At 40.3% G+C, this 27,751-nt stretch overlaps 2 protein-coding genes across 2 annotated transcripts; one reads left to right on the top strand and one right to left on the bottom strand.

The window, feature by feature from the left end:
• Positions 1–6,211: 6,211 nt before the first annotated feature.
• Positions 6,212–13,167, bottom strand: sid4 (secreted immunoglobulin domain 4). Its single transcript, XM_086032580.1, has 8 exons — positions 13,026–13,167; positions 12,283–12,429; positions 12,075–12,209; positions 11,042–11,214; positions 10,781–10,967; positions 9,920–10,099; positions 7,522–7,788; positions 6,212–6,973 (listed from the first exon to the last, which is right to left on the bottom strand). Exons 1-8 carry the CDS (start codon positions 13,072–13,074, stop codon positions 6,966–6,968), a joined length of 1,146 nt encoding a protein of 381 aa, XP_085888706.1. The 5' UTR covers positions 13,075–13,167; the 3' UTR covers positions 6,212–6,965.
• A 2,714-nt stretch (positions 13,168–15,881) lies between these two features.
• Positions 15,882–24,423, top strand: mvb12a (multivesicular body subunit 12A). Its single transcript, XM_086034595.1, has 10 exons — positions 15,882–16,039; positions 17,337–17,426; positions 18,348–18,428; positions 18,515–18,614; positions 21,598–21,727; positions 21,839–21,979; positions 22,830–22,936; positions 23,013–23,071; positions 23,203–23,256; positions 23,353–24,423. The coding sequence occupies exons 2-10, from the start codon at positions 17,337–17,339 to the stop codon at positions 23,431–23,433; spliced, it is 843 nt and encodes a 280-aa protein (XP_085890721.1). The 5' UTR covers positions 15,882–16,039; the 3' UTR covers positions 23,434–24,423.
• The last annotated feature ends 3,328 nt before the right edge of the window (positions 24,424–27,751 follow it).

The raw sequence follows: 27,751 nt of genomic DNA on the forward strand, positions 1-27,751 counted from the left end.
TTCTAGCCTTCTCTTTTTGCTTTCCCTTCGTGCTCCACTTTCCTGTTTCTTTCCTTGTATTCAGAATTGTGTACATACTCATTCTCAAACTCATAAGTAGCACTTTTTATTAGACTGGTATTCACGTAACGTTTTTAGTCTGCCTTTAGTTCTAACTGGTCAAAAATCACCACAAAATTATCCATTTTAGCTAAGGTGGACACAGATCCAATGAACAGGATTTTGGATGAGTTCAATTGAAATTGAGAAAATCGGACAACTATTTTCTGATTTCATGCCTCAACTGACTGGTGACCTAGTCCATGGCGTACCACACAGTAGTCCGGGTGTAATCAGAGTTTTACTGAAGATATGATTTTCAAGGAAAGTTTTACTTGGAGGGAGGGTGGCAATAACAAAGCGAATTGGACTAAGATAGAGCCTTGGGGCATACAAGTGAAAATGGTGGATGGGATTTGCATGATTTAAATTGAATGATGTGAGTGTGCTCGGACAGGCAGGACTTGAACCAGTCAAGATAGTGAGTAAACCTATAGTCAGTTGCCACGAGGCTTCAATATAATGGTCAAATGCCAAGCCTCAGGCTAATATGTGACTCAGTATTAGTCTTGTTCAATAATAGCAATGGAGAACTACAGAGTGCTGTGTTTTCCTTCACATGAAATGGAAATGAAACTTGAAATGCATCATGGGTACTTTAATTTTGTTCAGTTTATTCTTGGGCTGAATATTTGGTTGGATAGCATACCGAAGCCAGTAAGGCCTTCACAGCAACAACATCACATTATGCAATATTTCCATTCCTTTTTTTTTTTTTTTTTAGTGCATACATATACAGTCATTGTGTATTTTCATTTCCTCCATAATGTGAAGGAATTAATGGGGGTTAAATAGTATACATATTTGTATTCTGCCACAGTCCTTCACTGAACCAGCATTTTTGTTGTTTTAAAAACAAATGTGTTTGTATGTGTTATACTTCCTGTGTGGTATTGGCTGTTGTCATCTCATGCTGGTGCTGATTTTGTTTGTCAGTGGGTTCCGTCTTGACTCTATGTACTTTTGCTTTCATTAACTTGAGGAATATTGTCATTCCTGGGTCAAAGTACTTATCCAAAACATTCAAACAGAGAGAAATGTTCCATCTACTTTGGTACGAATGCATTGAGTGTCGACTTGTCTATAAGCCCATTCTCCCACAAACTTAACACTGAGGCTGGATTTCCTTAACATGGTTCAAGTGACACAATACAGATTTGTTTTATTTGCTTGTTTTTTTCCCAGACCTCTTCTAAATGTGAATAAAACATCTGATACATACATACCAGGTATCTGCAAATGCAACGGTGGTGTAAATGAAGAGAAATATGAGCTAATCAGTGACTTAACGCACTTCTGCCAAGAAAAACAAATAAACACGAAGAAGAAAAAAACACCCAATCTAAACTACTGCAAAACTTTCCAAGGTATGCATCTGCCAACCATCCTCAAAATGGGGATATCAGGTAAATGACCAATAACCAGGTAACTGCCAATCACGGCTCAGCTTCAGAAAACAGGTCAGCCGTGATTGGTCGTTACCAGTAGTGACAAAATGGTCGCCCCCCCAGAGATGGCTAAAAACGTGTGGATTAACTCTTATTCCACAAACGCAATATTTATCAGAATGCCTTGTTTCAACTAGTGAGCCTGCATAGAACACATTCTTGAAAAAAATATGTTTGGGTTGACTTCCCCTTTAAATAAGGAAAAATATTGCATACAGTGGCCAGTGGAGGAAGTAAACCAAGCCAAGTAAACCTTAAACCAACGGTCAAAAGAATAAATCCAAGTCAACTATATTAATGTAAGATGTAATACTCATATTAATAATGTATGTTTATTTCTATTTTATCAGAATTGGGCATTTGAACCTGTAGTGTAAATCCAGCATGTGTAATCAAGCTGCCCTCGGCTGTTCACAATTCTAACCAATAGGCTCCCACCTGAGTCTTGTCTGCTTAATTCTAATGAACAACAATCAGTCCATGAGTTTTTATCTTGACTGTTTTGCTAAGTCTTGGGACTACACTTAAGCGCTCTTGCTCAATAAAAAAAAAAAGGGTGTTTTTCAAGTATATGCAGTTTCTCCACATGATGCAAGACAAAGTGCATAAACACAAAGATGTGCAGCACCTGTGAGGGAGAGAACTGAAAACCAAAAGTAAAAAACAAAAAGTGGGGGGAAAAGAAGGAGTTGAATTCTGAATTCTGAATTCTGGAACAGTAAGAGTGTCAGCATGCAGAAACAATTTGACCTCTAAATGATGTGAATCGCTGGTATCTTATCTGTCCTTGTTACACAGAACCAAGTAACAAGTTTTCTTATCAAGTGACTTAAATACTCTCAGCCTTTCTCTCCATCCAGTGAGAGAAAAATAAGCTAGCCCTCTTTCATCTGTCCATCTCTGTGCCTGTAGCATAATCATCATAATCATATTTCTGTTGATTGAAGGCCAGACATGCGGCGACTGGGGGATGAATGAATGAGACAAATAACTCTCTTCATGTCTGCAGGAAGAGGATAAGAGGACGCCAGATGTGCGCAAAATTGTGGTTGGGTTTCAACTTTCTTTTCATTTGCGCTGATATGAAAATGCACTTTTGTTGCAGACTGAAGTCTGAGAAACCTTTTTTTTTTTTCAACATCGAAACATTATAGCAGTAAGCCTGCAGCTGACAGCAGATGATTAATTTTCACATACAAATGATGCATTGGAGACTTACTCAAACATTCCCGTGACCCTTACACAGGCTAACAGCTTTTTCACTTCAGTGAATAAACATTTTAATGCAAGCAAAGTTTCGCTTTGATCATTCCATCTCATGTGCATCATAAGAACTGGGGTAAAATTGGCGAACACCCGTTTAAAAAGACCACAGCTTTATTTTAACAGTGTCCAAAGTTCATTCAATTAGTACGTAGCGGGGGAGAGTGATCTGGTTTTCAGTCCATGTGGCAGCTGCCGATTTAACCCTTGTTAGCATTTGTGAGGTTATGGTTCACTAGCCAACGATAGTCAACTTATTCTCCGTTATTTGCTGAAAAATACGGCTGTTCGCAGTTCTCTATGTGTTTGTGTGTTTCTTTAAAAATCAAACCATTAACATTAATATTGTAAAATGAATTGTAAAAATATATATATATTAGAGTGTTTTGGCATCATACTTTGTGATAAATTTACAGTTAAAATTACTAATATAGGCTATAAACACGTTTTAGTCCTATTCCCAGTAGGAGTCGATTACTTTACACTTCTCAACATACATTCATTCCAGCAATACCTCCAAAACGACATGGACTGCATTGCTCTGCAAACACCTCCATGTTCCGAATAAAAACATTTTTTGACAATAAAGCAATACTAGGATAGTAACAATTGGTATCATTTTTTGTGACATTATAACCTTATTCTCGCAATATTTCAACTTGTATTACAACATTTTCTAATTGTTTTATTATAGTGTTGCACATAGTCCGCCTTTTTAACTGTTCGATGTGTGTTTTAATTTCTGACACACAAACGTGAATGGATGTGTTCAACTTTGTCAATCAACATTGAGATGAAAAAAATTAGGTGGTCTCCCACTCGCTTCCTGCAGTTTTCCCTTTTTATATGAGTGATGGTCACACTGGTTAGATGTGCATGTGGGACTGATTTTCACTGGCTCCTGCATGACCACAAGCTCAAACACGTGTACACTTGTGCACACACATGCACGCACGCACACACAGGATCTAGCCATATGGAAACACAGTCAATGGCTGATAATCATACAGCTGCAGTTGCTGTTTATATCCTGTCAGTTCCGCGGACAGAAAAACATCAGATACAAGCAAAGAAAGGAAAAATTAACTTTCCGCTGTTTTTACAAAAACTATAGAATCTATTCTTTTCATTTCGCCATCTGACAACAAAAACAAAGACAGAACTGCACTAAGTCGGGTACGGTGCAGACCCAGCAATCCTAATTTATGTCAGTGCAAAATTGTACATTCAATCATTCACTGATACATTCCACCTGAGTATGGTTACTTTTTGTCAGTAAGGTAATTTCTTAATGACTAATGCAGTATGTGTGTGTTAAAATGCTCTGATTCTTCGTGAAGAACAGCAATGGGTGGTATTGCAGTGCACTTAATGTCCACTTGTCACACTCTGGTTTTCAGGGGAGAGGTTCTGTCTATTGCAAATGGTGAGAACTGCTTTTGTAACCATGACGACCAGGGGTGGAGCCATGGCATGCAACAAAGCCAGGGATAGTCACGGTTGCCAACCGAGCAACTTTGCCGCTATACTTAAGCGGTGACCAAAAAAAATCAAGCCACTTTTTGTGGCGTTATTGGAGACTAACAACCATTTACACTCACATTCGGGCAATTCAGTCTTCAGTTAACCTAGTCCACACAGAAATGCTAGCACCACTATTCAAACCCTGAAACTCAGATCTGTGAGGCGTGCTGTGCTAACCACTCCCCACCATGCTTCCCTATTTCTATACAAACAATCAAAAAGAAAATTTTCCTGTATGTTCCCTAAATCTGGGAAAAAAAATGCAGCTTGAAGAATTTATTTTACATCTCCTTGACTCCAGAAAGTAAATGGTAAAGTCCAAATGGTCTAATCCATGAAGCTCAGCTTCAAAAAACAGGTCAGCCGTGATTGGTCGTTACCTGAGCAGTTGTGACAAAATGGCCACCCCCAGAGGTGGCTAAAAACGAGTGGATTAACTCTAACATATTAACATATTCTTATTAACATACCGTATTCTTGAAAAAAATATATTGGGTTGACTTCCCTTAAAAAAAAAAAAAAAAAACACTTCACAGAATTTAGTGGCATGTCAATTATTTATGCGACCTCATTTATGACCTATTGCAGGATTTATTGGGATCTTTTGACGTCAATACAATGTTTCAGACCAGTTAGGGTAGATTTGCAGGGCCACGTGAGAGTCTGTATTTCACACGAAAATAATGTAGGTCATTTTCTGAAATAACCTCTTCAAAAGCTAGTTCCCATGGCTCAGTATGTACGTTTTCTTCCTGTCTGCCTCTTCATAGTGCACCAACTCGTGCACCACCATTGTGGATGTAAAATTAAATTAGCGAGAAAAAGAAACACAACCTGCCCCCCAGTCCCCCCCACCCCACGCCACCTATCACTTCCTGTTGAAGGAAGCGCTCACATCATTTGTTCCTTCCTGAATTATGTTTTTCCCACAATATGATTGCACAGTGACTGTTTCACATGAATTGTTTGATTATTATCTGAAATACACATTGCTATACAGCAAAAAGCCTGACTGCCTTTTTTTCTCTGCTCACCCATCAAGGCTAACAATGTAAACAGAGCTGTCCTGAATGAATATCGAATGCAGACTTTTTGTAATTGTAATTCACTTGAAGGAATGTACTGTAGCTGATATTGTAAGATTGTTTGGACTGCTGCAACCTTTTTTGTTTCTTCAAACTCCATTAGGAATATTGTCTGCACATATTCACAACATAGAAATGCAGAATTTCCACTCTTCCTGATTTAATTTCAAATATTTAGTCTTTCCCACTGGCCTTTTTGGTGGGTGTCTGTGAAGTGAGGGGGTGGGCAGGTTGCAAACGTTTCTCCCTTGAGCTTTGAAGATGCTTGTAAAGATGGAGGGAGGAAGAGGAGAATGGTAAAGGCTCCCTGTTCGAACAGACGGGAGGGATTTTACGAGGGAGGCCCGCTACAGGCAGGACTCTGGCTGGAGTACTGGAAATGTCAGCTTTCTTTCCATTTTACTGCCACAACCGCCATCTTACATGGCAAGCTAACACTTCATTAAGAACGAAATGATTTGAATCTTATGTAACAGCGCAGCTCTCTGGGGTCTAAGTTTCGCAACAATGTGCTCAATCAGAACGTTGGTAGCTGAAATGTGTTTAATTGGTCATATTAACACCCCTAGTGAAATGGTTTTCTAAGCATTTCTGACTTCCTGCATTGCAGAGTGGACGATAATCACATACAGAAAATCTCAACCTATTTGTCCTCGTTGTGGTTGAGCCTGTGAACGCCTCACAGCAAATGTGCATGTCGCCCCTCTGTGGTTGAAAAGCTAACATAAAACGTGTAGACGATGAGCCAAATAGTTTAGATTTAAAGTTGTGGCACACCAAAGTAATACACCATTTAATCTATTAGGGGACTTTATTAATCATTGTCAAATAAATGTGCATGTTTTACACAAATCTATCAGCCCCAAATGACAACATTCAAGGAAATCAGAGTGTGTTGCAACATATGTAGGGCACATTCATCTTTCTTTACCACATTAGTTCTTGAGAGCTTGTTTGTTTGTTGGTTGGAATAACTTAAACCCTCATTAAAAACCAATTATGATGCATACAGGCACTTTTAAGACTGTAAAAAAAATGGCATTGTCATTTTTGTAAGAATAGATTTAATTATCTACTTTTTTTAAACAAGATATTTTAATTCAATATCTTACAGTATGGCCTCATCTTATGAGGGACACACTTTAAATACCTTTTAAACTGACCAAATGTGGTTCCTTGCATAATAAATGCTTACCACGATGAACAAAAACTAACCATTATGGATTATGGCTCATTCCCGAATTGTAAAAAGAGTCTTCCAGTGTTAATAGTTGGAAAATTACTTGTAGCTGATGGAGTACCAAATTACACAACTTTTTCCATTTGTGTTTTGGAATCACTATTCAAATCAGGGATAGGAAAAACATTAAGATAGAAGTTTGTCATCTCCTCAGCAAGAAAAGTGATACATACTTTTCCATAGATCCCCTAATCCTTTAATAATCCACTAATTGAAAGGTTTGAATTTTGCTCCATGTGCGCAGTAACAACTTGATACTTTCCATTTGATGTCACAATTCAGGCTTGTGGGAACACTGCAGACATTTCAGTGGCCTAGGTTGGAGAACACACAAAGAGAAGAAGTGACGAGGTGGACTTCACATCAGATTTCATTTCTTTTAATCCATCCATCCATTTTCTATACAGATTTATCCCCGTTAGGTTTTCGAATGACTTGGAGCCTATCCCAGCTGACTTTGGGCAAAGGGCGGCTTACACCCTCGACTAGTTACCAGCCACTCGCAGGGCACATGCTGTACTTACAAACAACCATTCACGGTCACATTCACTCTTTGTGACAATTCTGAGTGTTCAATTATTGATGTTATAAATCATTCATCACTAAATTCAATTTAAATGAAATGTGTTGTACACCACACGGAGAATCCGATCACACACATGTACGCAAGGAGGGATGTCAATGTGAAGTGGCGCATAAATAGTGCTGCACTTCAGGAGCAGGGGTTGGGGGTGTCAATGCCTTGCGCAAGGGCATCTTGACGATAGTCATCTAGTTGCCATTTTTTGGGCCCTCAGTAGGACTCAAATCGTTAACCTCCAGTGATGAGCTACTGCTGCCCCATACTGATGTCATGCCTCACCTTTAACAACGACTTTGGCGAGTGCCTCACTGGAGCCAATGTGGTTGGTGGCCACACACTTGTATGTTCCGCCGTCACTCGCTTTAACGTGATTTATGACAAGCTCTCCGTCGTTGGTGGTCTGACTTCCAGCGGGCATGTTGCCTCTGCCAACCCGGCTCCAATGAAATTGAATGGGATGGGAGCCATGGGCCAGACAGCGCAGAGTAAGAGCGTCACCGGGTTGGAGCTTCACCTGCTCAGGCAAGGAGGTGGCATAAGGAGGGCCTTGGGCATAAAGAAAAAGAAGAGACGAGAAGAGATAAGAGACGAGAATCAGCATCAATCAAGATGCAAACGCGCTCTGAAAATGTTGGACAAGATGATACAGCAGAATCCCCATTGTCATTTACTTAATACAATATCATACCATTTTATTCCTATAGCGCATTTCATAACAGCTAGTGCTGTAACAAAGCACTTTACAAACAATACAATAAAAAAATAAAAGGCTGTGATACACGTATTAATAAATATAGCTATAAATAATATAAAATATCAATAAAAATATAAATAAACAAACCCAATAAATTAACATAAAACACTATATACAATTGACACCGGAAAAGAGCCGAAAATTTCAGGTCTCATCAAAAGCCTGACAAAAGAAATGTGTCTTCAACCGGGTTTCGAAAATGGACACAGAGGGGGTTGCTTAACAACCAATGGGAGGTCATTCCAGAGGGAAGGACCAGCGACAGAAAAGGCTCGATCCCCTCCGAGGCTCCACTTAGTCCTCGGCGACCTCAAGCAAGGCCTGGTCCGCAAACCTGAGGCTGCAGGAAGGTGCGTAGGAGTGGAGGAGCTCGGAGAGGTACGCCGGGGCCAGGCCATTTAATGATTTAAAGACAAATAGGAGAACCTTAAATTGAACCCTGAAATGCCGTGGGAGCCAGTGAAGGGAGGCCAGAATTGGTTATGTGCTCGATCTTGCGAGCTCCAGTTAGTAGGCGGGCAGCAGCATTTTGGACCAACTGGAGACATGGCATGGATGACTGTTTCTAAGTGCTAATGGGAAAGGAGGGGCTTTACCTTAGCCAGCTGCCTAAGGTGAAAGAAGCTCGACTTTACAACAGCGCTAATTTGCTGGTCCAATTTAAGATCACTGTCCATTATAAAACCCAGGTTTGAGACTGTTGGCTTTAGATCTGAAGACAGGGGGCCCAGGTCAACAGGGTGGGATGGAGACGAGCCACTGGGACCGAACGTCTCACGGGGCGGCCATTTTGTCACTTCTATCGACTGAAAATGACATCACAACTGCTCAGGGCTCAGGTAACGACCAATCACGCCTCAGCTTCAGAAAACAAGTCAGCTATGATTGGTCATTACCTGAGCCCAGAGCAGTTGTGATGTCATTTTCAGTCGACAGAAGTGACAAAATGGCCGCTCCCAGCTATGGCTAAAAACGGGTGGATTAATTCTTATTGCGCAAGCACAATATTTATCAGAATGCCTTGTTTCAACTAGTGGGCTTGCATCGAACATATTCTTGAAAAAAATATGTTGGGTTGACTTCCTTCTTTAAGCCCTTTGTGCACCTGACCTCTGAACAGATGAACAGAACAACAAACATGGCTGCAAGATTGTGGTGTAGTATGCCAGTACATAAAACTGCAGACAATAAGCCTTCTCATACTGTATAAGTGCATAAAAGAATAGGACGAACTCTCTCCACTGACATGAAAAACAAACAACCTATTTATTGAAAAGGGTGGAATGCCCTCTCCAGGTCGGGTATGAGATCCTGCCCCAAGTGAAAGCGTTCAAGTATCTTGGACTTTTGTTCACCACTGAGGGCAGGATGGGGCGTGAGATCAACAGGCGGATCGGTGCAGCGTCTGCTGTGATGCGAACTCTCTATCGGTCTGTCATGGTAAAGAATGAGCTGAGCCGAAAGGCGAATGTCGTTAGTCCATTTTTCACGGCGAGGCTTCAGTGGCCACGGTGAGCGTGGGAAGGAAAATAGTGAGTTGTTGTTGCTTGGGGGACACACTTTAGTGAGGTACCAGGCTGTATAGAGGCTTCCAAAGGGCTGAGTCACTATTTCGGGGGGGGCGGGTGCTAGTTAAAGTTTAGTCGGAATCTTCGGCGGACGCCCATTTAAAATTAGAGGCAGACCGGCCTATAGTATATACTATTTTTTTTCCTCTCATAAAAAAAGGCCAATGACGGACGACGGAATGGTACCCACGCTGCAGATAGATGACAAATAACAGACGCTCAATTTTTAGTAAAATGCCCAGCTCTGCTGGTACATTCATCTCTACTCTCGAGTGGAATCTTTGGTGTATAGATGGTTCCTGACAAATAATCGTTAAAAGTATCATATATGTGTTGCCATGCTTGGTCCACTCACTCTCCACCTCCATTTGCGTGTATGCCTCGCTGAAGCCGTTTATGTTGGTAGCATTACAGATGTATTGGCCCGAGTCCTGGCGCCCCACACTGGTCAGTGTCAGGACACCACCAGCTAGGGTGTGTTTCCATGGCAACGGGGCTCTCAGCTTCGACCATGTGATAACAGGAGTGGGAGACCCTGAAAGAAGTGGACAAAAAAATGACACAATACTATCGTACAAAATGTTATGTTCTGATGTTACAGTATGTATTTTCTGTGTTTTAAAAATTGTTAGCAAATATAGTAGAGTTGTTTTGCAACAAATTTGTTTAAACTGAATTCCGGCATTTCAGGAGTATTTCATTGCTCTATAAGGTAAAGTCATTTAAAATTACCTTGACAAGGCAAAGTAATTTGAAATGACCTTACCTTACCTACCTTACCTTACCAAGTCCTCAAATTTCTCAAATTAATCGTATGAAATTGTCTGCTCAATATTTCTTTTCCTCTTTGTCAGAAAGACTTTCATCATCATTACCTTTGATCTACATGCACCCTCCGAGGTCCAAGGAAAAACCCATTACATTTTGGTGAGAATCTGGTGCAAAAAGTTGCCAATCTGTATTCATGGTAGAATCATAAGGCTCTCTGTCATGCTTCATGAACCAGGAAGTAGCCAACAAACAAACAAAAATGATTCTCCGCATGTTTTTTTGTTTGTTTTTGTAATCAGTTTGCTTTCAGTTACAATTTGGCATCGTAGGACGTCTGCACTCCGGTGACCGACATTTTAGTTACCATATTTTTGGTCATTCTAACATTGGCAAAATGACAAACCTAATAGGGTTGAACTGTATCATAAATATGTAAACATCTTACCAGTAGCTTGACATCTGATAGTGACAGTATGACCCTCCACAACTGTCATTTCCTTATGACTCACTGATGCCATGGGAGCACCGGGTCCCCCTCCAAAGATGACCTCCACTTTGACCTCTGTCACACCCACGTTGTTCTCACCTTGGCAAATATACACACCTGCATCCTCTGGACGCACTATAATCCACTAGAAAAGAAAAGGTGCTGTTATTTCAAAATATGGAAACTTAAATAAAAGCATTGTTTTGGTTCAGGTATTACTTGTATGGTGCTGACACCATCGATCTCCTCAGAAAGCAGCTGCAGAGAGGAGCCTTGGCGTCTCCAGCTCAGCTTGGGCCGTGGCCTGCCTGTAGCACGACACTGCATTGATACCCGGTCACCAGTTTTGACCCTCAGTGGCCCAGTTTGTGACAGCCGCACTTTGGGAGGATCTGAGGGAAGGACACACATATGAGGTCATCATGAAAGCAAAATGTCGTAGAGTGGACTTGGAACTGCACATTTTCAAGAAAAATATGCATCTAAAACTCTAGCCAAGGCTGGTCCCAACCCAAGAAATAAATGTCTGGGTTGCATCACTAAGGGCAACCGGCATTAAAAAATGTGCCAAATAAATTATGCAACTGACTCTCTATGGCAACCACTGATGGGATAAGATGAAAAGTGCAATAAAAAAAAAAGAAGCCACATGAGGCTTCTGCATATCATGAGACCATTTAGGTTTTAACTTCACAAGTGTATTGAACTTTTTTTTGTTGTTGCTTTTTCTGTGTGTGCTATTTTCAACAATAGCAGATGAAGAGGACGTACACACAGAAGAGTGGGCAGCATTTTACACAAAGATGGACCCTCACATATATGCACCAGTTATGTCTAACTTGTCGTTAAGAAAGGCAGCAGAATGCAAACAGTTGTTTGACAAAAACGTCTGTCCAGGTTGCTCGGTACAATATGGCTGATGAAACAATAGATTGACCTTTATTAAGAATTTCATATAAAACAACACTTATCACCATGTTCCTTATGCATCATGAGACAAATAGTGACTATAAAAAGTCAGCACGCCCCTTTTCAAATGCCAGGTGTTCATGACATAAAAAATGAGACCAAGCTAAATAATATTCAAAACTATTTGCAACATTAATGTGACCTGTAACCAGTAATTAGGAAATGTTTTGAAATCATTGGTCTTGGTCTCTTATCACAAAAACCTGGTATTTATGGTAGGAGTGTCCCTTTATTACTTTTTCAAATTAAATTGTTGGTGCATGTAAGCAATATATTAGCTCACATTTGATGTTGATCTGTGCTGAAGCAACGCTGGAACCTGCAGAGCTGGACGCCGCACATTGGTACTCGCCGTGGTTACTGGGTCGAGCATTAGCAACCGTCAGCACCGCACCATTGGGGCCAATCTTGACATTGTCTAGGGGAGAGAAGCATATCATTCTGTGCCATAGATTGAGCGAAACATAAGAATACAAGCTGACACTCCACACCTGCTAAGGCTTGATTATTTGCTCTCCTCCACTGCAGCTGGGTAGGAAGAGCACCGCTTGCCACTTGGCACCTGAGGCTGACCGACTCCCCTTCACGCACAGTAGTCGTCTCGGGCTCCACTGAGACCACAGGACCTTGACCAGTGGCTGCACAGGGAGGAAGAGCATGCATTCACGCACGCACACACACACACACACACACACACACACACAAACACAGAACACAGGTATGTGCCATATGCAACTCTGTGAACCTTCAAACAGGCTGAAGTAAAATACAGTGTAAACTAACGGCAGCCAAAAGCAAACAGTCTGAGTAAATACACAGACTAAACAGAAGTGACTATAATGACTCAGCAAAAACAAGAAAAACATTTTGATGTGTTTCCTAATTAGGCACAGTTAACTAAAATCATATTTTTATTGTTGCTTTAAGGTGCTCACATTATTAAGAGAAATAATTAACTTACGCCTCAGTAATCCCCGTGTGGGCCACTAACAGGTACCTTTTTTTTTCCCCCCCAAAAGGAATAAGTTGTACCAATTATGAAAGTTGTGGCTGAGGTCTGTGTTTCAAAAATCAAACAAAATATCCTGCTCAGTTTTTTTTTTTTTTTTTTTTTTACATTTCTTAAATCTACAGTATATCTACCACTTTCTATTAAAACACACAACTCAAGGTAAACCCAAGAGAAACAGTTTCTCTTGTGTTAAAGACGATGAATAGAAATGATCCCAAATACCTGAACATAGCAGAGAGAAGAGGAGCAGAGCACAGGGGAATGAGTCCATGATGAGCACAGAGAGAGTTCAATCACTTTCTGTGCTGTCAGACAGTCTTTTTCTGTTCCAATCACTGCCGACCTTTCACCCCACACTTGGCACTCACCTCCTCCCTACACCTATTGAGAGGAGAGGTCTTTAAAAGTGCTGATTTTATGAAAAAAATAAGAAATGTCTTTGCACATCATTACTACTAATTTGTTTTTAGGGGTTTTCTTTGAGTTTGTTCAACTCATAAAGTCAATAACCTTTACACCGTTATGAATATTGGTTAGGTACTGTGCCGTGAAGTATTTGCCCTCTTCTCAAATTCTTATTTTTTGGCAGTTTCCTCATGTGAAAAATTTTAAAGCATCAAAAAATGTAAATACGAAACGAAAACAAAACATACGTAAACATAAAAAAACATAAACAAAATTGCTGGCATCAGGCCAAAACCTCATAAGTCACAATTTGGTAATTTTTTCAAAATTGTGTACTTCTGGTCAATATTCACGTTTGGGGGATTATTAAGTGCTGAAAATGGCTTGCTGTCTTTGATGACACAATGTTAATGGTTGAGCAAACATGCCGTTTTGGGGAGGTACAAGGTTCCAGCTTGACGCCAGCAAAATACAGTTTTCAAATGGTGATTTTATTTATTAAGAGGGAAACAACTATTCAAGGCGACATGGCCTTGTGTGAAAAGCATTTGCCCCTCTTATTAAATCATGAATTGATGGGGGGTAATCACATTTTTTAAAAAGCTGAATTCATTTTCACTGACCACACCCAATCTTGAATACCACCTGACATGTTCAGTCAAGAAACCATTTAAATAGAGCCTTTCCGACAAAATTAAGCCAGCCAAAATATTTTAAAAGGCTGCAAAAAAAGGCTTGATTCAAAGAAACTCAAAAACAGATGAGAAATAAAATAATTTGCATCTATCAATCTGGAAAGGGTTACAACGGTCTCCCTAAAGCTTTAGGACTCCAGTGAACTACGGTGATAGCCACTATCCACAAATGTTGTTAAACACTGAACAGTGGTGAACCTTAACAGGCGTAACCCTTACCCTACAGAATTCACCCTGAGATCACGGTGACGACTCATTCGGGAGGTCAAAAAAGGAACCCATGACAACTTCTAAAGAGCTGCTGTCCTCCCTTGCCAAAAACATCCAAATGATTCCCGAGACCTTTGGGAGAATATGGACAGATAAGATGAAAGTTGAACTTTTTGGAAGGTGTGTGTCCAGTTACATCTGGTGTAAATGTAACACAGCATTTCAGAAAAAGAACATCGGATCAACAGTCAAACGTGGTGGTCGTGTGATAGTCTGGGGCAGCTTATATACTTCAGGACCAGGACGACTTGCTACGATTGACGGAACCATGAATCGTGCTCTTTACCGAAAAATCCTGAAGAATGTTTGGCCATCAGGTTGTGACCTCAAGCTGAAGTGTACTTGAGTTCTGCAGCAGGACAATAAATGATCCAAATTTAATTTTACACTGAATTTCAAATGATCAGGATCACTATCCAGCTTCTGCAGACCTTTCTGAAGATCTGATCATTTCAATATTGTTTATTGTTAAGAGACAATGGGAAGAGGAATAGTCGCTGTCCAAAACATACCAAATTTTGTGATTATGTATTCATTTTTGTGATTATGTATTGCGTTTTTGTATAGTTGCAATTTATAGGTGATAAAGTCAAGTAAGCAGTAAGCACCTACTGAAACCCCGGGTACCAAATGCACAGCCCAGGACTTCAACTGGGTGTTAATGAGATAACTTATAGTACGCGTAGCAAGGCACAAGTCAGAGTTCAGGCAGAGTTCAGATCACCTTCATTCAAGTGTATGACAGGGGTGGGGGTGGACATGTCATACATGCACACTGATGCAGTTCTGCTTTTCCAACGATATTGACTTTCTTGCACAATCATTAACAAAAAAGATCAAAGCGCTCCTCAACAAAAGAAGGATTATGCAAAATTATAATGGATGGATGGATTTCAACATGCTGTGCTTAACAAATTTACTGGAACACCACAACCTAATTATAAAAGCTAGAGACCATCCAGCATCATCAAGTGTTTCAATATTTTAAAATTGTATTAGTATCGTCTTTTTTTTTTTTTTTCTCGTGAGCTTACTGGTGTGTTAACCAGTATCCATACATCTATCCATTATCTATGTCAGTTATCCTGTTCAAAGGTTAGGATGAGTTGGCTGACTGTATTAATAGCAGACTACACCCTGGACTGGTCTCCAGTGGAAACATAACCCTGCTGCCTGCGCAAAAGTCAGGCAAGTTAACCACTACATCATCATTCAGCGACCGAGTTCATTGGAGAATATTTTTTTATGCTGAATCTATCATAAACCTTACATTATGCTTGTTAAGCATTGTACATGTTTTATCTGCTGTATGCATTCGTGTTATCCTTGTGAAAAGCTTTGTGAGGTAGTGGCATTCAAAAGTGTGTTATGTTGTCGATTTTATTCTAAGAACGATGACAAGAATTACTACTAATTAACTGACTGACATAACCATGAGTTGCCACCGATGAACTAGAATTTCAACGTGACTCTACTTGCGGTGCTGTTGTTTAATTATTGATTTAAAAGAAAGAAAGAAAATAAATCTGTCTTCTTGGGGAAAAGTTCTATAGCTAGTCATGTCATTGTTGTGAACCGTGATGATTAATGGTCATCTTTGAGACAATTCTTGGGGAAACGATTGTCAAAGAATGAATTTACTGTACTGTCATGTGTTTTGGATATACTGTCATCTAGCGTCAAGAGGCAGCAACTAAACACTGACTTTTGGGCGTGATGTTTTCTGGGAGTTGTAGTTCAACTGGTATCAGGACTTCCTGCTTTTTCCAGGAAAATCACCTAACACGCAGGGACGTTTCACTCCAGTGTTGTTTCCTGCGTTTAACAACTAACCTTCAAATTTAGGAGAAGTGAAGACTTCTACAGGTAAGCCAGTTTTGGCGAGATGATCAGTTTGTTTAACTTATTTTGAGCAAATAAGTTTTGACGAATAATCGCAGCTGCTGTGAGTTGAGACCGGCTGGTCGTGTTTGTATTGAAAACGACACCAAACACCTTTTACAGCTTGCCTACTTACTTGTTTGTTTGGGAATAACTCTGCCTTAACACAAACCAGACAAGTTGTTATCGAAAACGATTTTAAGTAAATGTTGATAAAGATGTTATTGTTGGTCTTAATTGAACTATCTGAAAAAGCACCAAATGTGTATACAGTACAGTACTGTCTGTATTTCATACAAGGTATGCGCGTCAATGTCGAACACATGCCCTTTTCTCTTTGATAGTAAACACTGGCAGCGTTTTTATATCAACCTATAATTAGTTTAGTTTTACTTGGACTTGTAATGAAGTTGGTTTTAGTTGGATTATTAGGTCTCTCTCTAATAATCCAAGTAAAGATGACCCAATTAAGGATACATTTAACACAAATTTCCTGTTTTTACTGCCACAATGAAAAGGCCTAAGTTTAATATTCACATATGTCTTGTTTATATCTTGTGTATTGTACTATATACATATTGTGAGCTCTTTAATGAATCCTAAACCACAATCATAGCAGTGCCATGCACTGCTGTGGGGTTTGAATCGTGACTTCATTATTGACTCGTCGTGAATGGACTCAGCAGTTCCTTGTCTGGCTTCATAGAGTCATAACACACCTATTCAGGGTGAATAGGAGCACTGTGTCTTGAACAACATTCTGTGGCTCGTGAATAACATCCTTTCACCGCCTTTTAAACAGAGCCTATTTTACTGCTGATTTGACACATGGTCAACAACAATATGTTGTTTTAATCCACCAAAATACCTTGACTGGACGCACTAGGATGGATGGAATTCCATGTGAATTAAAAAAAGATACATACAAAATAACAAATGTGAAGTCTTCTACACTCACTGGCGCCAACACCTCCACCAACTAATGACATTAAATTAAAAAATAAAACTGCATTATCGTCATTTTATCCGTAGTTTTCAGTGTAGACCATCATACTGAGAGCTGTTTTTAATATTTTGCTTTCCATGTACAACTCAATCATCAACAAAAAATGTTTAGTTTACACAATGTTATTGTGGTTTAAAAAAAGAAGTGCTATTCTTTAAAAAACAAAGCCATTTCTAAGTGGTGACCTCAAACTATTGAATGGGAGTGTACCTGTATTTCAAAAGGGTAAAGTGGCATCTTCATATACTTCTCTGTCTTTTTTTCTCTTCTCCTCAGATGGCCACCATGGATCATGGGCCAGTCCAGCCACTGACAGCAGTGGCGTGGACATCCAACACTTCTACCTGCCCCAAAGACTTCACCTTGGTACTCCGGCAGAGATAGAGATTATACTTTCTTTTTTACTGCACGTGGTTGTGTTTTTATTCATTCATAGACCCTTAAAAGCAAATAGCTCATCAGATTAACAACAAAGAAGTTATTGTTGAAAAATAGTACTTCACCATAGTACAAAAAAAGATATACACTTGAAATAATAATCTAATGGAAAATCTACCCTGATTGAATGAACTGTTCCAAGGGCAAAAACAAAGAAGAAATGAAGTTGTACTATACGTTTTCTGATTAAATATGAAATACTAGTATACCAATAGCATTGATTTGATTAACTTTTTCTGTGATACTCTTATCAGTCATGCTCATACAATACTTTACAGATAAAAATATGGATGGTTTTGGGGAGAAAACCAAACATGTAATTATAGGTCAGGATATTAAAAACACATTTCTTGCAATTGGCGACTACCGGTTCCGTTGGTCTCCGCTCACCTAAAGTCAGCTGGGATTGGCTCCAGATCACAAGAGATTGTCTCATTAAAAAAGAAAACCCTCTATTAATGTTTTTTTAAAGGATTAGCATACCTCAAAAAACATGGTGCGCTGATGCAACAGATTGGTAAAGTACAAGCATCACCACACGTTGTATTAAAGACACTTCGCCATGACACCTGACTTTGGCATCTAGCGGTTTGATCGCTTATACCGGTTAGGCTCTTATTAAAATGAGCGTCAAGATAACTTTGTCTTATTTGCTCAGAATGACTTTGGTATGTGGCTGTGGTAATGAGGCAGCACAGTCATGCAATCATGTCATGCTTCTCTGTTTTGATCCTGCTCTTCATGTGCCTCTTTGAATTCTCGCCTTACGTTCATTGAAGATCTGACCTGAATGTGTCGAATGGGAATGGTTGTCGATCTAAAATTACCATTCCCTCTTTCTGTCTGCAGATCAACATCACTGAAGATGGAGCAAACGCAAACTTCACACGCGGCTTTGCAAGATCTGTTTATTACCTTTGTTACAGTAAGGTAACGGAGAGACACGTCCACTATTTCAGTAATCCTCTTTTTACATCTGTACATCACCACAATACATCAAACATGTTTCTCTGTAGGCCACTTCAGGTGGTATGGTTGTGTCGGACATTCAGCTCATTACTGAGAAGGACGCCATTCCTCATGGCTACTGCTTCATTGCGGAGCACTTGGAACCAAGTGAGTACACCCATTTATTCATGCAATTTGGTGTGGAAAGCAAAACGATTTTCAAGGTTTTCTGTTAGGCTTTTCTAAAATCTTTAGTCAGTTGTTGATTTAAAACTCATGGTAAAATATCCTAGTGTAAAATACCCCCTCACAAACTATACAACAACTTATATCCTTGTTTTATTGATGATGATGTAAAATAGTATGATTTAAAAAACACATTCACCAAACTATTCAGAGAGTATTCCAATAAGCCTAAAAAGCATATAAATTGATCCAGACTAACTTTTTTCTTTTTTACTAGGAGCACAGTGGACCCTAACCTGAGATTTTAGGGGCACAAGTAGAACGTTTAGGGGCACTAACTGACTTGCATCGGCGGAAGTGTGGAGCAGAAGTGTGTCGAGTAACAAAAAAAAAATTCACAAACGTTTTTGAAAAAATGAATAATTAAACAAATGTTTTGGTCACATGCGGGAGTAGGTGAAAAATGTAGTTGCACTGCCTTAAATGCATTAGTTATATGTGTACAATCAAAGAAGATCCGATACAAGAGCTGTATCAAAAATGCCTTAAGATATAGTTGAAACTAGAAGTTTATTTTTAGTAAGTAGAATGTCGCTCTGTGGAGAGCAGGCCTCTGCCCGATTACAAATTGTGGGGCACCATTTTTGTGTGCGTGCATCTGTCTGTTTATCCACTTCTTGATTTACACAAGACGCTGTAAGGACCATACTACTGTATTTTCTATTCCGGGGTGGGGGAGCATTGCATTCCAGGAAAGTGGGAATAGTTTCCATTGTGATTCCAAAGCTGAAAAAAGAAAAAAAAAACATTAATCAAGTACATCAATTTTATCCACATTTTCACTAAGTGAATGGCATCTTCCTTCACGCTTGTGCTCAAGAGGATTCCTGCTACCTCAGTTCAACTCAACTTAATTTATAAACACTTTTAAAACAGCACAGCTCAAACATCAAACAGAAAATGTGAGACAATTTAACATAATACAGTTAAAACAATTAAAAAAATATATATAGTGTGGATCCACCCAAGATGTGAAAGAGGCATGGATTACTATTTTTAAGTCTTCTTATGCAATAAAGGGCTTCATCTTTGCCAGCTGCCAAAGATTTAAAAAAAAACTGGACTTCACTACTGCACCAATTTGCCAATCCAATTAAAAATCCCTGTCCATTTTAAACCCTGAGTTCAAAACTGTTAGTTTTGTTCAATGCCATCCAGGCTTTACTGTCTTCAAGGCAAAATAAAGGTTTTAATGAGAAAGCTACTTTATTCTTTATCTGGAAATAAATGTGACTGTTATAAGCAACCCATGCTTTCTCACGATGGAACCCAGGGACAGCATATATCAAGAGAAAAGCAGTGGCTCTCAAATTGAATCCTGTGGAATCCCATAAGCAGCACTGAACAGGACTCAGAACTGCAATGGCTGAGTTCCGTTTGCCAGATAGGATCTAAACCACCCCAGAGTGCTACCACTAATGCCCACAAGGTGCTGTAACCGAGTCACTAGTATATTGTGGTCCACCATATCAATGCTGCTGTTAGGTCCAGCAGGAAAAGACACACACAGTCCACAGAGCCGCTTGCCAGGAAGATGCCATTAACAACTCTTCAGAAGGCTGACTTTGTGCTATGCAGCATTTTTAAACCAGATTGAAAGATCATCAGGACATCAAGCTCACCCAAAAATGACTTTAAGTGAGTGTGTACAAGTTTATCCAACATTTTTGAAGTGGCTTGGAGATGGGTTTAAATTGGATAGCACACTACAATTGAGGCCTGTTTTATTCAGTGGTGGCTTCACCACAGCACCACAAACTTTGGGGCATAACACCAGAGGACAGACTTGCTGTTAATATTGGCCAGAACCAACAGCTCTTGCACTCAGGAAGACCTCTTTTTAAAGTGAGGAGGGGCAGAGTCATAAAGACAATCGGATGGCAAAATTTGGCCAGCTACATCTACTAAAAACTAAAATGAATTGAACACAGCCCAACAAGGAACAGGTTCAGAGGGGTCAGATATTGTGGTAGAAATGAAAGCCTTCGCAATAGTAAAATGATCAATGAAAAAGTAGAGGAAGCTCTTGCACATTTCAGGGGATCACTCTGTGCAAGCAGGCTGAGGGAGTTAATGACAAAGTCAGTGCTTTTAAATAACACATTTGGGTTGTGACAATCGGACTGAATGATGTTCAACAAGTGGAGTTTTGGGGCCAATAGAACAGTGGCAGCCCCAATAGTCTTTTCTCTATTTCATAATTTTCAAATTTTGGTAGGATTCCTGCAGCTGTGCGAGTTGTCTCGTTGAACCAGGGCTCAGGTTTAGTTTTGGGCTGTACAGTTTTTAATGGAGCTACAAAGTCCATTATGGTTCGGTAGGAGGAGACAAGCAAGGAGCAGAGCTCCTCTGTGTTTACAGAAGTGAAGCTTTAGAGAACGCACAGCGGGTCAAAAGTCACACAGATCAGACCAGCGGTGAGTGGGTTAAAAATTTGACTGCTCTAAGCATGAACAGCAGATTTGAGTGCAGCACAGTAGAAACCCACTTCGACTAGTGGTAAAAAAAAAAACAAACAAAAAAAAACAGCAATGGAAAAAGCACTCATGCTTAGCCTGGCCTGTAAGTCAAATACTGTGCAGTATTTGCATAACTTCAAAAAAAACATTTATTACAATGCAGTTCACTAAGACTTTCAACCATTAGGTTCAATAATAAACACATCAAGTTATTCATCATTATCTTGACATGGATGGAATTTTTATTGCCGCTCTTGTACTGGATCTCATTATATTGTGCAAGTGTACTTAATGTTCTGCCAGCTGAATGTGTATGATAAACAACACTGAAAACTCAAAGTTGGATTTTGGATTTTGCAACTAGGCTTGGTGTCCACATCCTTCAAAGTCAATCTTTTTTTCCAGTTGATTCCTTTTGCTAATATGTAGTGAGTTTCTGTCTCCAGAGGCCACCATTTGGAAGAAGAAACGCATATGTGTGCGTGTCGTCCCGGTCGGTAGTGTGGACACAGCTGTCTTGGAGATCAAACTGACAGCCAGAAGCAAAATGATGCTACAGCACTACACATATGTTGGGTATGCGCCATACTATCCGCTACATTCAACTGCTCCGTTACTTCATCCAGCTCTTCATCGCAATGCACTTTTACAGTAAATACTGTGTGTTGTTCTACGTGTTGTTCACAGAGACATAAATGGCTATGTATTGTGGTGTAGAAAGGGTCATTTTACCAGCAGCAAACCCCAAGCCAAGCCTCGCAATGTCAGTCTGGACCTCTGCAGACTCTCATTGGAGCTCCCATCTACTCCCCAGCCTTTGAGACCCAGGTACACTTATTTATTTATTTATTTATTTACTTTTGTTTTTGTCTTTAAAGTGAAAATCAAACCAAACAATTTTTTTTCAAGAATATGTTCCCAGCAGGCCCACTAGTTGAAACACGGCATTCTGATTCATATTTCGTTTGTGGAATATAAGCAAATTCCACCAATTTTTAGTCATCTCAGGGGGCGGCCATTTTGTCACTGCTGACCTGTTTTCTGGAGCTGAGCCGTGATTGGTCGTTACCTGAGCCCTGAGCAGTTGTGATGTCATTTTCAGTCGACAGAAGTGACAAAATGGCCGCCCCTAGAGATGGACAAAAGGGGTGGATTAACTCTTATTCCACAAACGCAGTATTTATCAGAATGCCTTGTTTCAACTAGTGGGCTTGCATCGAACATATTCTTGAAAAAAATATGTTTGGGTTGACTTCCGCTTTAAGGCCTTCGTGCATGAAGAGAAGAATTCATGAGTTCCTTAGTGTAGCAGACAAATGCTTGTAGACGTCAATTTTGGGTCACTAAACTGTAAGTACAACTGTGGTTTAGGTAATGGGTTAGTTCTATGATCAAACTGTGATGTAAGGTAGAACGTATGCGGCTCAGTCTAGGTAAAATTGACTCGGTGACTCAACGGTCAAAGGTTTAAATGAATGCATGCAACTTATATATACAGTGTACAAATGTGTCCATTAACATTAAAGTATGCTCCACTCACATTGGTCATCACGTAATTTGGATGTTTCTCTCTGTACGCTCATACCAAGTTCAACTTAAGTTTCATCGGACCCCAACAAGTTTTCTTACATGCGTTTGGGAGATTTCAAGTTTTTGGCGGGGAATTCTGTTTCTGCAGCAACCCTCCTCAAGTGCCTCAAGGTAAACTAAGCCAGAGGCGCCACTCCCTCCATGTCAAGGAGTCCGTGGACAAACCAGCTGACAGCAGCATCCAGGGAATCACAGGTAACCACACTATTGCTGCCAAGTATAGTTGTTTTTTGGTTCAATACAATATGTTCTCGGTTTCAATTATCTGCAGCGCTAGATGGAGTGCCCTTCAGCCTTCACCCAAAGTTTAATATCCAACCAAATGCTACGGTATTTAACAATTTTATTAATTTTTTTAATTGATCAAATCCACTCCCAGCCAAATATTTTTATGTCCCAATATCTCACACTACAAAGGTCTTGCAGAAACATGTTAAGTTATCCCTCTGTCTCTCTCTCAGACTCCTCAGCTCAACAACATTCGTATAAAATCCCTGCAAGACATAGAAAATGAGGTAAGACCACTTGACTGCACCACTTTTTTTTTATTACCGAGTACATTACCCTTCCACACATAGTGTAAATGTCATGACTTTGTATTCATTTTTCAGTATAACTACACATTTGCAGTGGAGGAGTTGGCTGCCAAGAGGACCAGACCACTAGTTTCAACGTCCTCATCAGCTCAGTGATCTTGGTTCTTTTCCATAGCAACAACATCCGACCTCCTCCCTTAGAATGTCAACATGGTACAAATGAAGGAATGTCACATCTTTGTGCAGCTTTAGAACATGAAACATTTGAAGGGAAGGTGTTATTTAAAAGTCACGCATTAACCATCTCTTTAAAATGTTCTTAATCATACCAACATTCCAGTTAACTCTTCCATTTGAAGCAATATATTCTTTGCGGGAATAACAGGGTGAACAATGTAGTGAATATATGAATATTTAGCAGATTTGTTGTTTGGGATCAATCATCTACAGTGATAGTCCATCATGATTGCTTTTACATGCTTCATTTACAGTGCAAGGCTCAAGGATGTGCAAATGCTGTGTGCTCTTGGCTACCTTACAGTCGAGAGCAGTGGTGGGCAAATCGGGTCCTCGAGGGGCGGTATACTGGATGTTTTATGTCTCCCTCCTCCAACACACCTGATTGAAATGCTCAGGATGGTTGTCCATCTTCTGCAAAGCTTGCTGATGAGCTCATCATTTGAATCAGGTGTGTTGGAGCAGGGAGACGTGAAAAAAATCCAGGATACCGATCCTCGAGGATCTGAATTGCCCACCCCTGGTCTAGAGTGGTAATGTGTTAATTCAGATATCAGATTACAGCAAAAAAAAAAAAAAAAAAACACACACACATACACACACGCACACACACACACAGGCCACATGTTGATTTTCTTATTTTGAGATTAGCAGAGGAAAGACCTGTTACTGGGCTAGTCATGTGTGTAAAAAAATAAATAATAATAATAATTTTATATATATATATATATAAAATTATTATATATATATATAAAATTATTATATACAGTATATACCTTATGGTGGCATGGGATACAGGTATTTACAGGTTGTTATTGTAATGTACAATGTGTAAATGTTCTTTTTTTTTATGCCCTCAAAAGTAACTGCATAATGTTTGAGGAAATACTAATAAATAATGAAGACGTTTTAGGTGTTAATTTCATTGACTTTATATGCATGGAGTGTGGCGTTTGTATGACCATGTGGGTTTCCTCCATGTATTCTGGCCTTCTCCCAAATTTAAAATTTAAAAAAGGGTTTGAATCTCAGAACTTTGATGCAGATGTTGTAACCACTGGGCTTAAGTTGCTGCCTTGACCCAATCCATCTTCTCGACAGCTTTTCCTCTAAGGTCACTGGTGTGACTTTGGGGCGAGACGTGGGGTACAGGCTGAAACGGCCGCCAGTCAGTTGCAGGACACATACAACTCATACTCACATTCACACACGTGGGCAATTTGGATTCATTGTTTATCATACCATCCCAATGGCCAGTATGGATTGTAGTAGCGTCAGTTATGCATTTCATCCCGAATACAAAGCCAGCCAAGCAGGCCGCTCTTGCTCTTCCCTCACTCAGAGCAGCCCACACCTCCCCCCAGCCACTGTTGCACGCTCCAGTCAATGTGTGCGCGTGACCGCCCGTTTATACTCAAAAGGAGCTAACCCTCTCCAGGCAGGTGTTGCAGATTCGCAACAACTAATTGCTAATCCCCTAATTAATACATCCATCCATCCATTATCTGTACCGCTTCTCCTCACAAGGGTCGCGGGGCGTGCTGGAGCCTATCCCAGCTGTCTTTGGGCAGTAGGCGGGGGACACCCTGAACTGGTTGCCAGCCAATCGCAGGGCACACAGAGACAAACATCCGCACTCACAATCACACCTAGGGGCAATTTAGAGTATCCAATCAACTTACCATGCATGTTTTTGGAATGTGGGAGGAAACCGGAGTGCCCGGAGAAAACCCACGCAGGCACGGGGAGAACATGCAAACTCCACACAGGGAGGCCGGGGCCGGGATCGAACCCACGACCTCTGAACTGTGAGGCGGACGTGCTAACCAGTCGACCACCGTGCCGCCTAATTAATACACATTCATATTATAGGAGCCTTTTTTTACTCACAAGTACTAATAAACGATTACTGAAACTTAATTTGAGCCTGAGAGGGTTAAAAGACTGTGAGACTACCAGTAAGTAAAGTCAAAATATTCTTAGAAGTCAAAGGAAGAGGGGGAGGATTTGTCATAATGTGTGTTTTTTAAGTGCTAAATAGTGAGTCATTTACAGCAGCTTTTTATGTATAAGTTAGTTACGTAACTAACGTTAGCTGCTGATTGTATATGATGTCAGTCCTTTTCGGACAATGAAGAGAAAATCCACAGATATCTCTTATTTTAACAAGAATATAAGAACCGGAGAGAAAGAGATGACGGGAGCAACAGAGACTTTAGTGAGGAAGACGAGAAGGAGGAGGATGCAGGCAGAGGAAGACACACATCCAGCATCAACAACAGAGCCAGAAGCCAGGCAAGACGCAACAAAAGCAGCTGTTTGACCTGTTCCTGGACCAACAGGTGAAATTAAAATGACTGTGTGGCCTTAATAATGAAACAGATTGCTAGCCTAGATAGTAAGGTCATCTGGAGAAATATATGTTGTATTTAGCATTCTCCCATTAAATTACAAATAATGACAGTCATTAAAAGCTTTATGATTCATGTTTATTGGTAGTCGACTTTCATTTGTCTGAATAGAAATGCCTGCAGGCTGTTATCTCAGCTATAATTGAGAATTGCTATGGAGAGGGGCTGGATATTATTAGTATTATTACCACTATTACTATCATTTTAATGTCAGAATATCTGATTTTGCATCTGGTTTATCATCGATACCTCCCAGTCATGAGCAAAGCAACCCAAGCAGCCACCACTATAAAATCTTCCCTCAAACCTATCAAGGGCTTTTCCCCGGTAGTTTCTTTGTTTACAATAAATGTACACCTTACGCCTTATATATTCGTTAGACAATAAAACAAAATTGTTGTGGAACTCCAAATGTTAACTATGATTAACTACTAACTACTGTGCCGTTATTAATCTGTGCACATTAGATTATTGGTAACTAAAAATAACACAATAAACCAAAGTAGCTTGTATCAGTAGGGTAGAGTGAGGTAAGTAGTGCCAATTTTTACTTAAAGTGCCTTTTACGCAAGGGGATCACGAATGCCTCCAACTAAAATATGCACATATAGTTTAGGATGTATTCATCCCAGGGAGAAATCACTTTGCATCTTAAATAAACTGTTTGAGAAATAGCTTGAGAAAAAAATGTGGTTTTGTGGCACAACTCGCCCCGAGTGCGCGGTAAATTGTGCCATTAGTCAGAAATCACTGGTGTAAATTGTGACATTGATAGCTTAAGTAAAAAATATCATTTTAATCTCACATACGATAATATTATATAAAAGCAAGACAAATTCAATACAAAAGTACTTGTGAAATGTTTATGAATAAAATTGTATTGTATTGTTCTCCCCGTGCCTGCATGGGTTTTCTCCGGGTACTCCGGTTTCCTCCCACATTCCAAAAACACATACGGTAGGGGGCGGCACGGTGGTCGACTGATTAGCACGTCCGCCTCACAGTTCAGAGGTCGTGGGTTCGATCCCACCTCCGGCCTCCCGTGTGGAGTTTGCATGTTCTCCCCGTGCCTGCGTGGGTTTCCTCCCACATTCCAAAAACATGCATGGTAAGTTGATTGGACTCTCTAAATTGCCCCTAGGTGTGAATGTGAGTGCGGATGTTTGTCTTTGTGTGCCCTGCGATTGGCTGGCAACCAATTCAGGGTGTCCCCCGCCTATACTGCCCGAAGACAGCTGGGATAGGCTCCAGCACGTACTCGCGACCCTTGTGAGGATAAGCGGTATCGATAATCGATGGATTGATATATGGTAGGTTGATTGGACACTCTAAATTGCCCCTAGGTGTGATTGTGAGTGCGGATGTTTGTTTGTCTCTGTGTGCCCTGCGATTGGCTGGCAACCAATTCAGGGTGTCCCCCGCCTACTGCCCGAAGACAGCTGGGATAGGCTCCAGCACGCCCCGCGACCCTTGTGAGGATAAGCGGTATCGATAATCGATGGATGGATGTTCTATGCAAGCCCACTAGTTCAAACAATGCCTTGCAAACAATGCAAGAGTTAAACCACACGTTTTTAAGCCATCTCTGGGGGTGGCCATTTTGTCACTACTGTCAACTGAAAATGATATCACAGTGTCTCATGGCTCAGGTAAGGACCAATCACAGCTCACCTGTTTTCTTTAGCTGGCCCATGATTAGTCGTTATCTGAGCCCTTTGACACTGTGATGTCATGTCTGAAATGGATAAAAGTGGGTGGAGTTTGCTGCTTAACTAATATTCCACAACCGCAATATTAATCAGAATGACTTGTCTCAACCAGTGGGC

The sequence above is a fragment of the Filicampus tigris genome, chromosome 6 (genome assembly GCF_054856515.1).
Source record: "Filicampus tigris isolate MCC_2025a chromosome 6, RoL_Ftig_1.0, whole genome shotgun sequence".
Lineage (NCBI taxonomy): Eukaryota > Metazoa > Chordata > Actinopteri > Syngnathiformes > Syngnathidae > Filicampus > Filicampus tigris.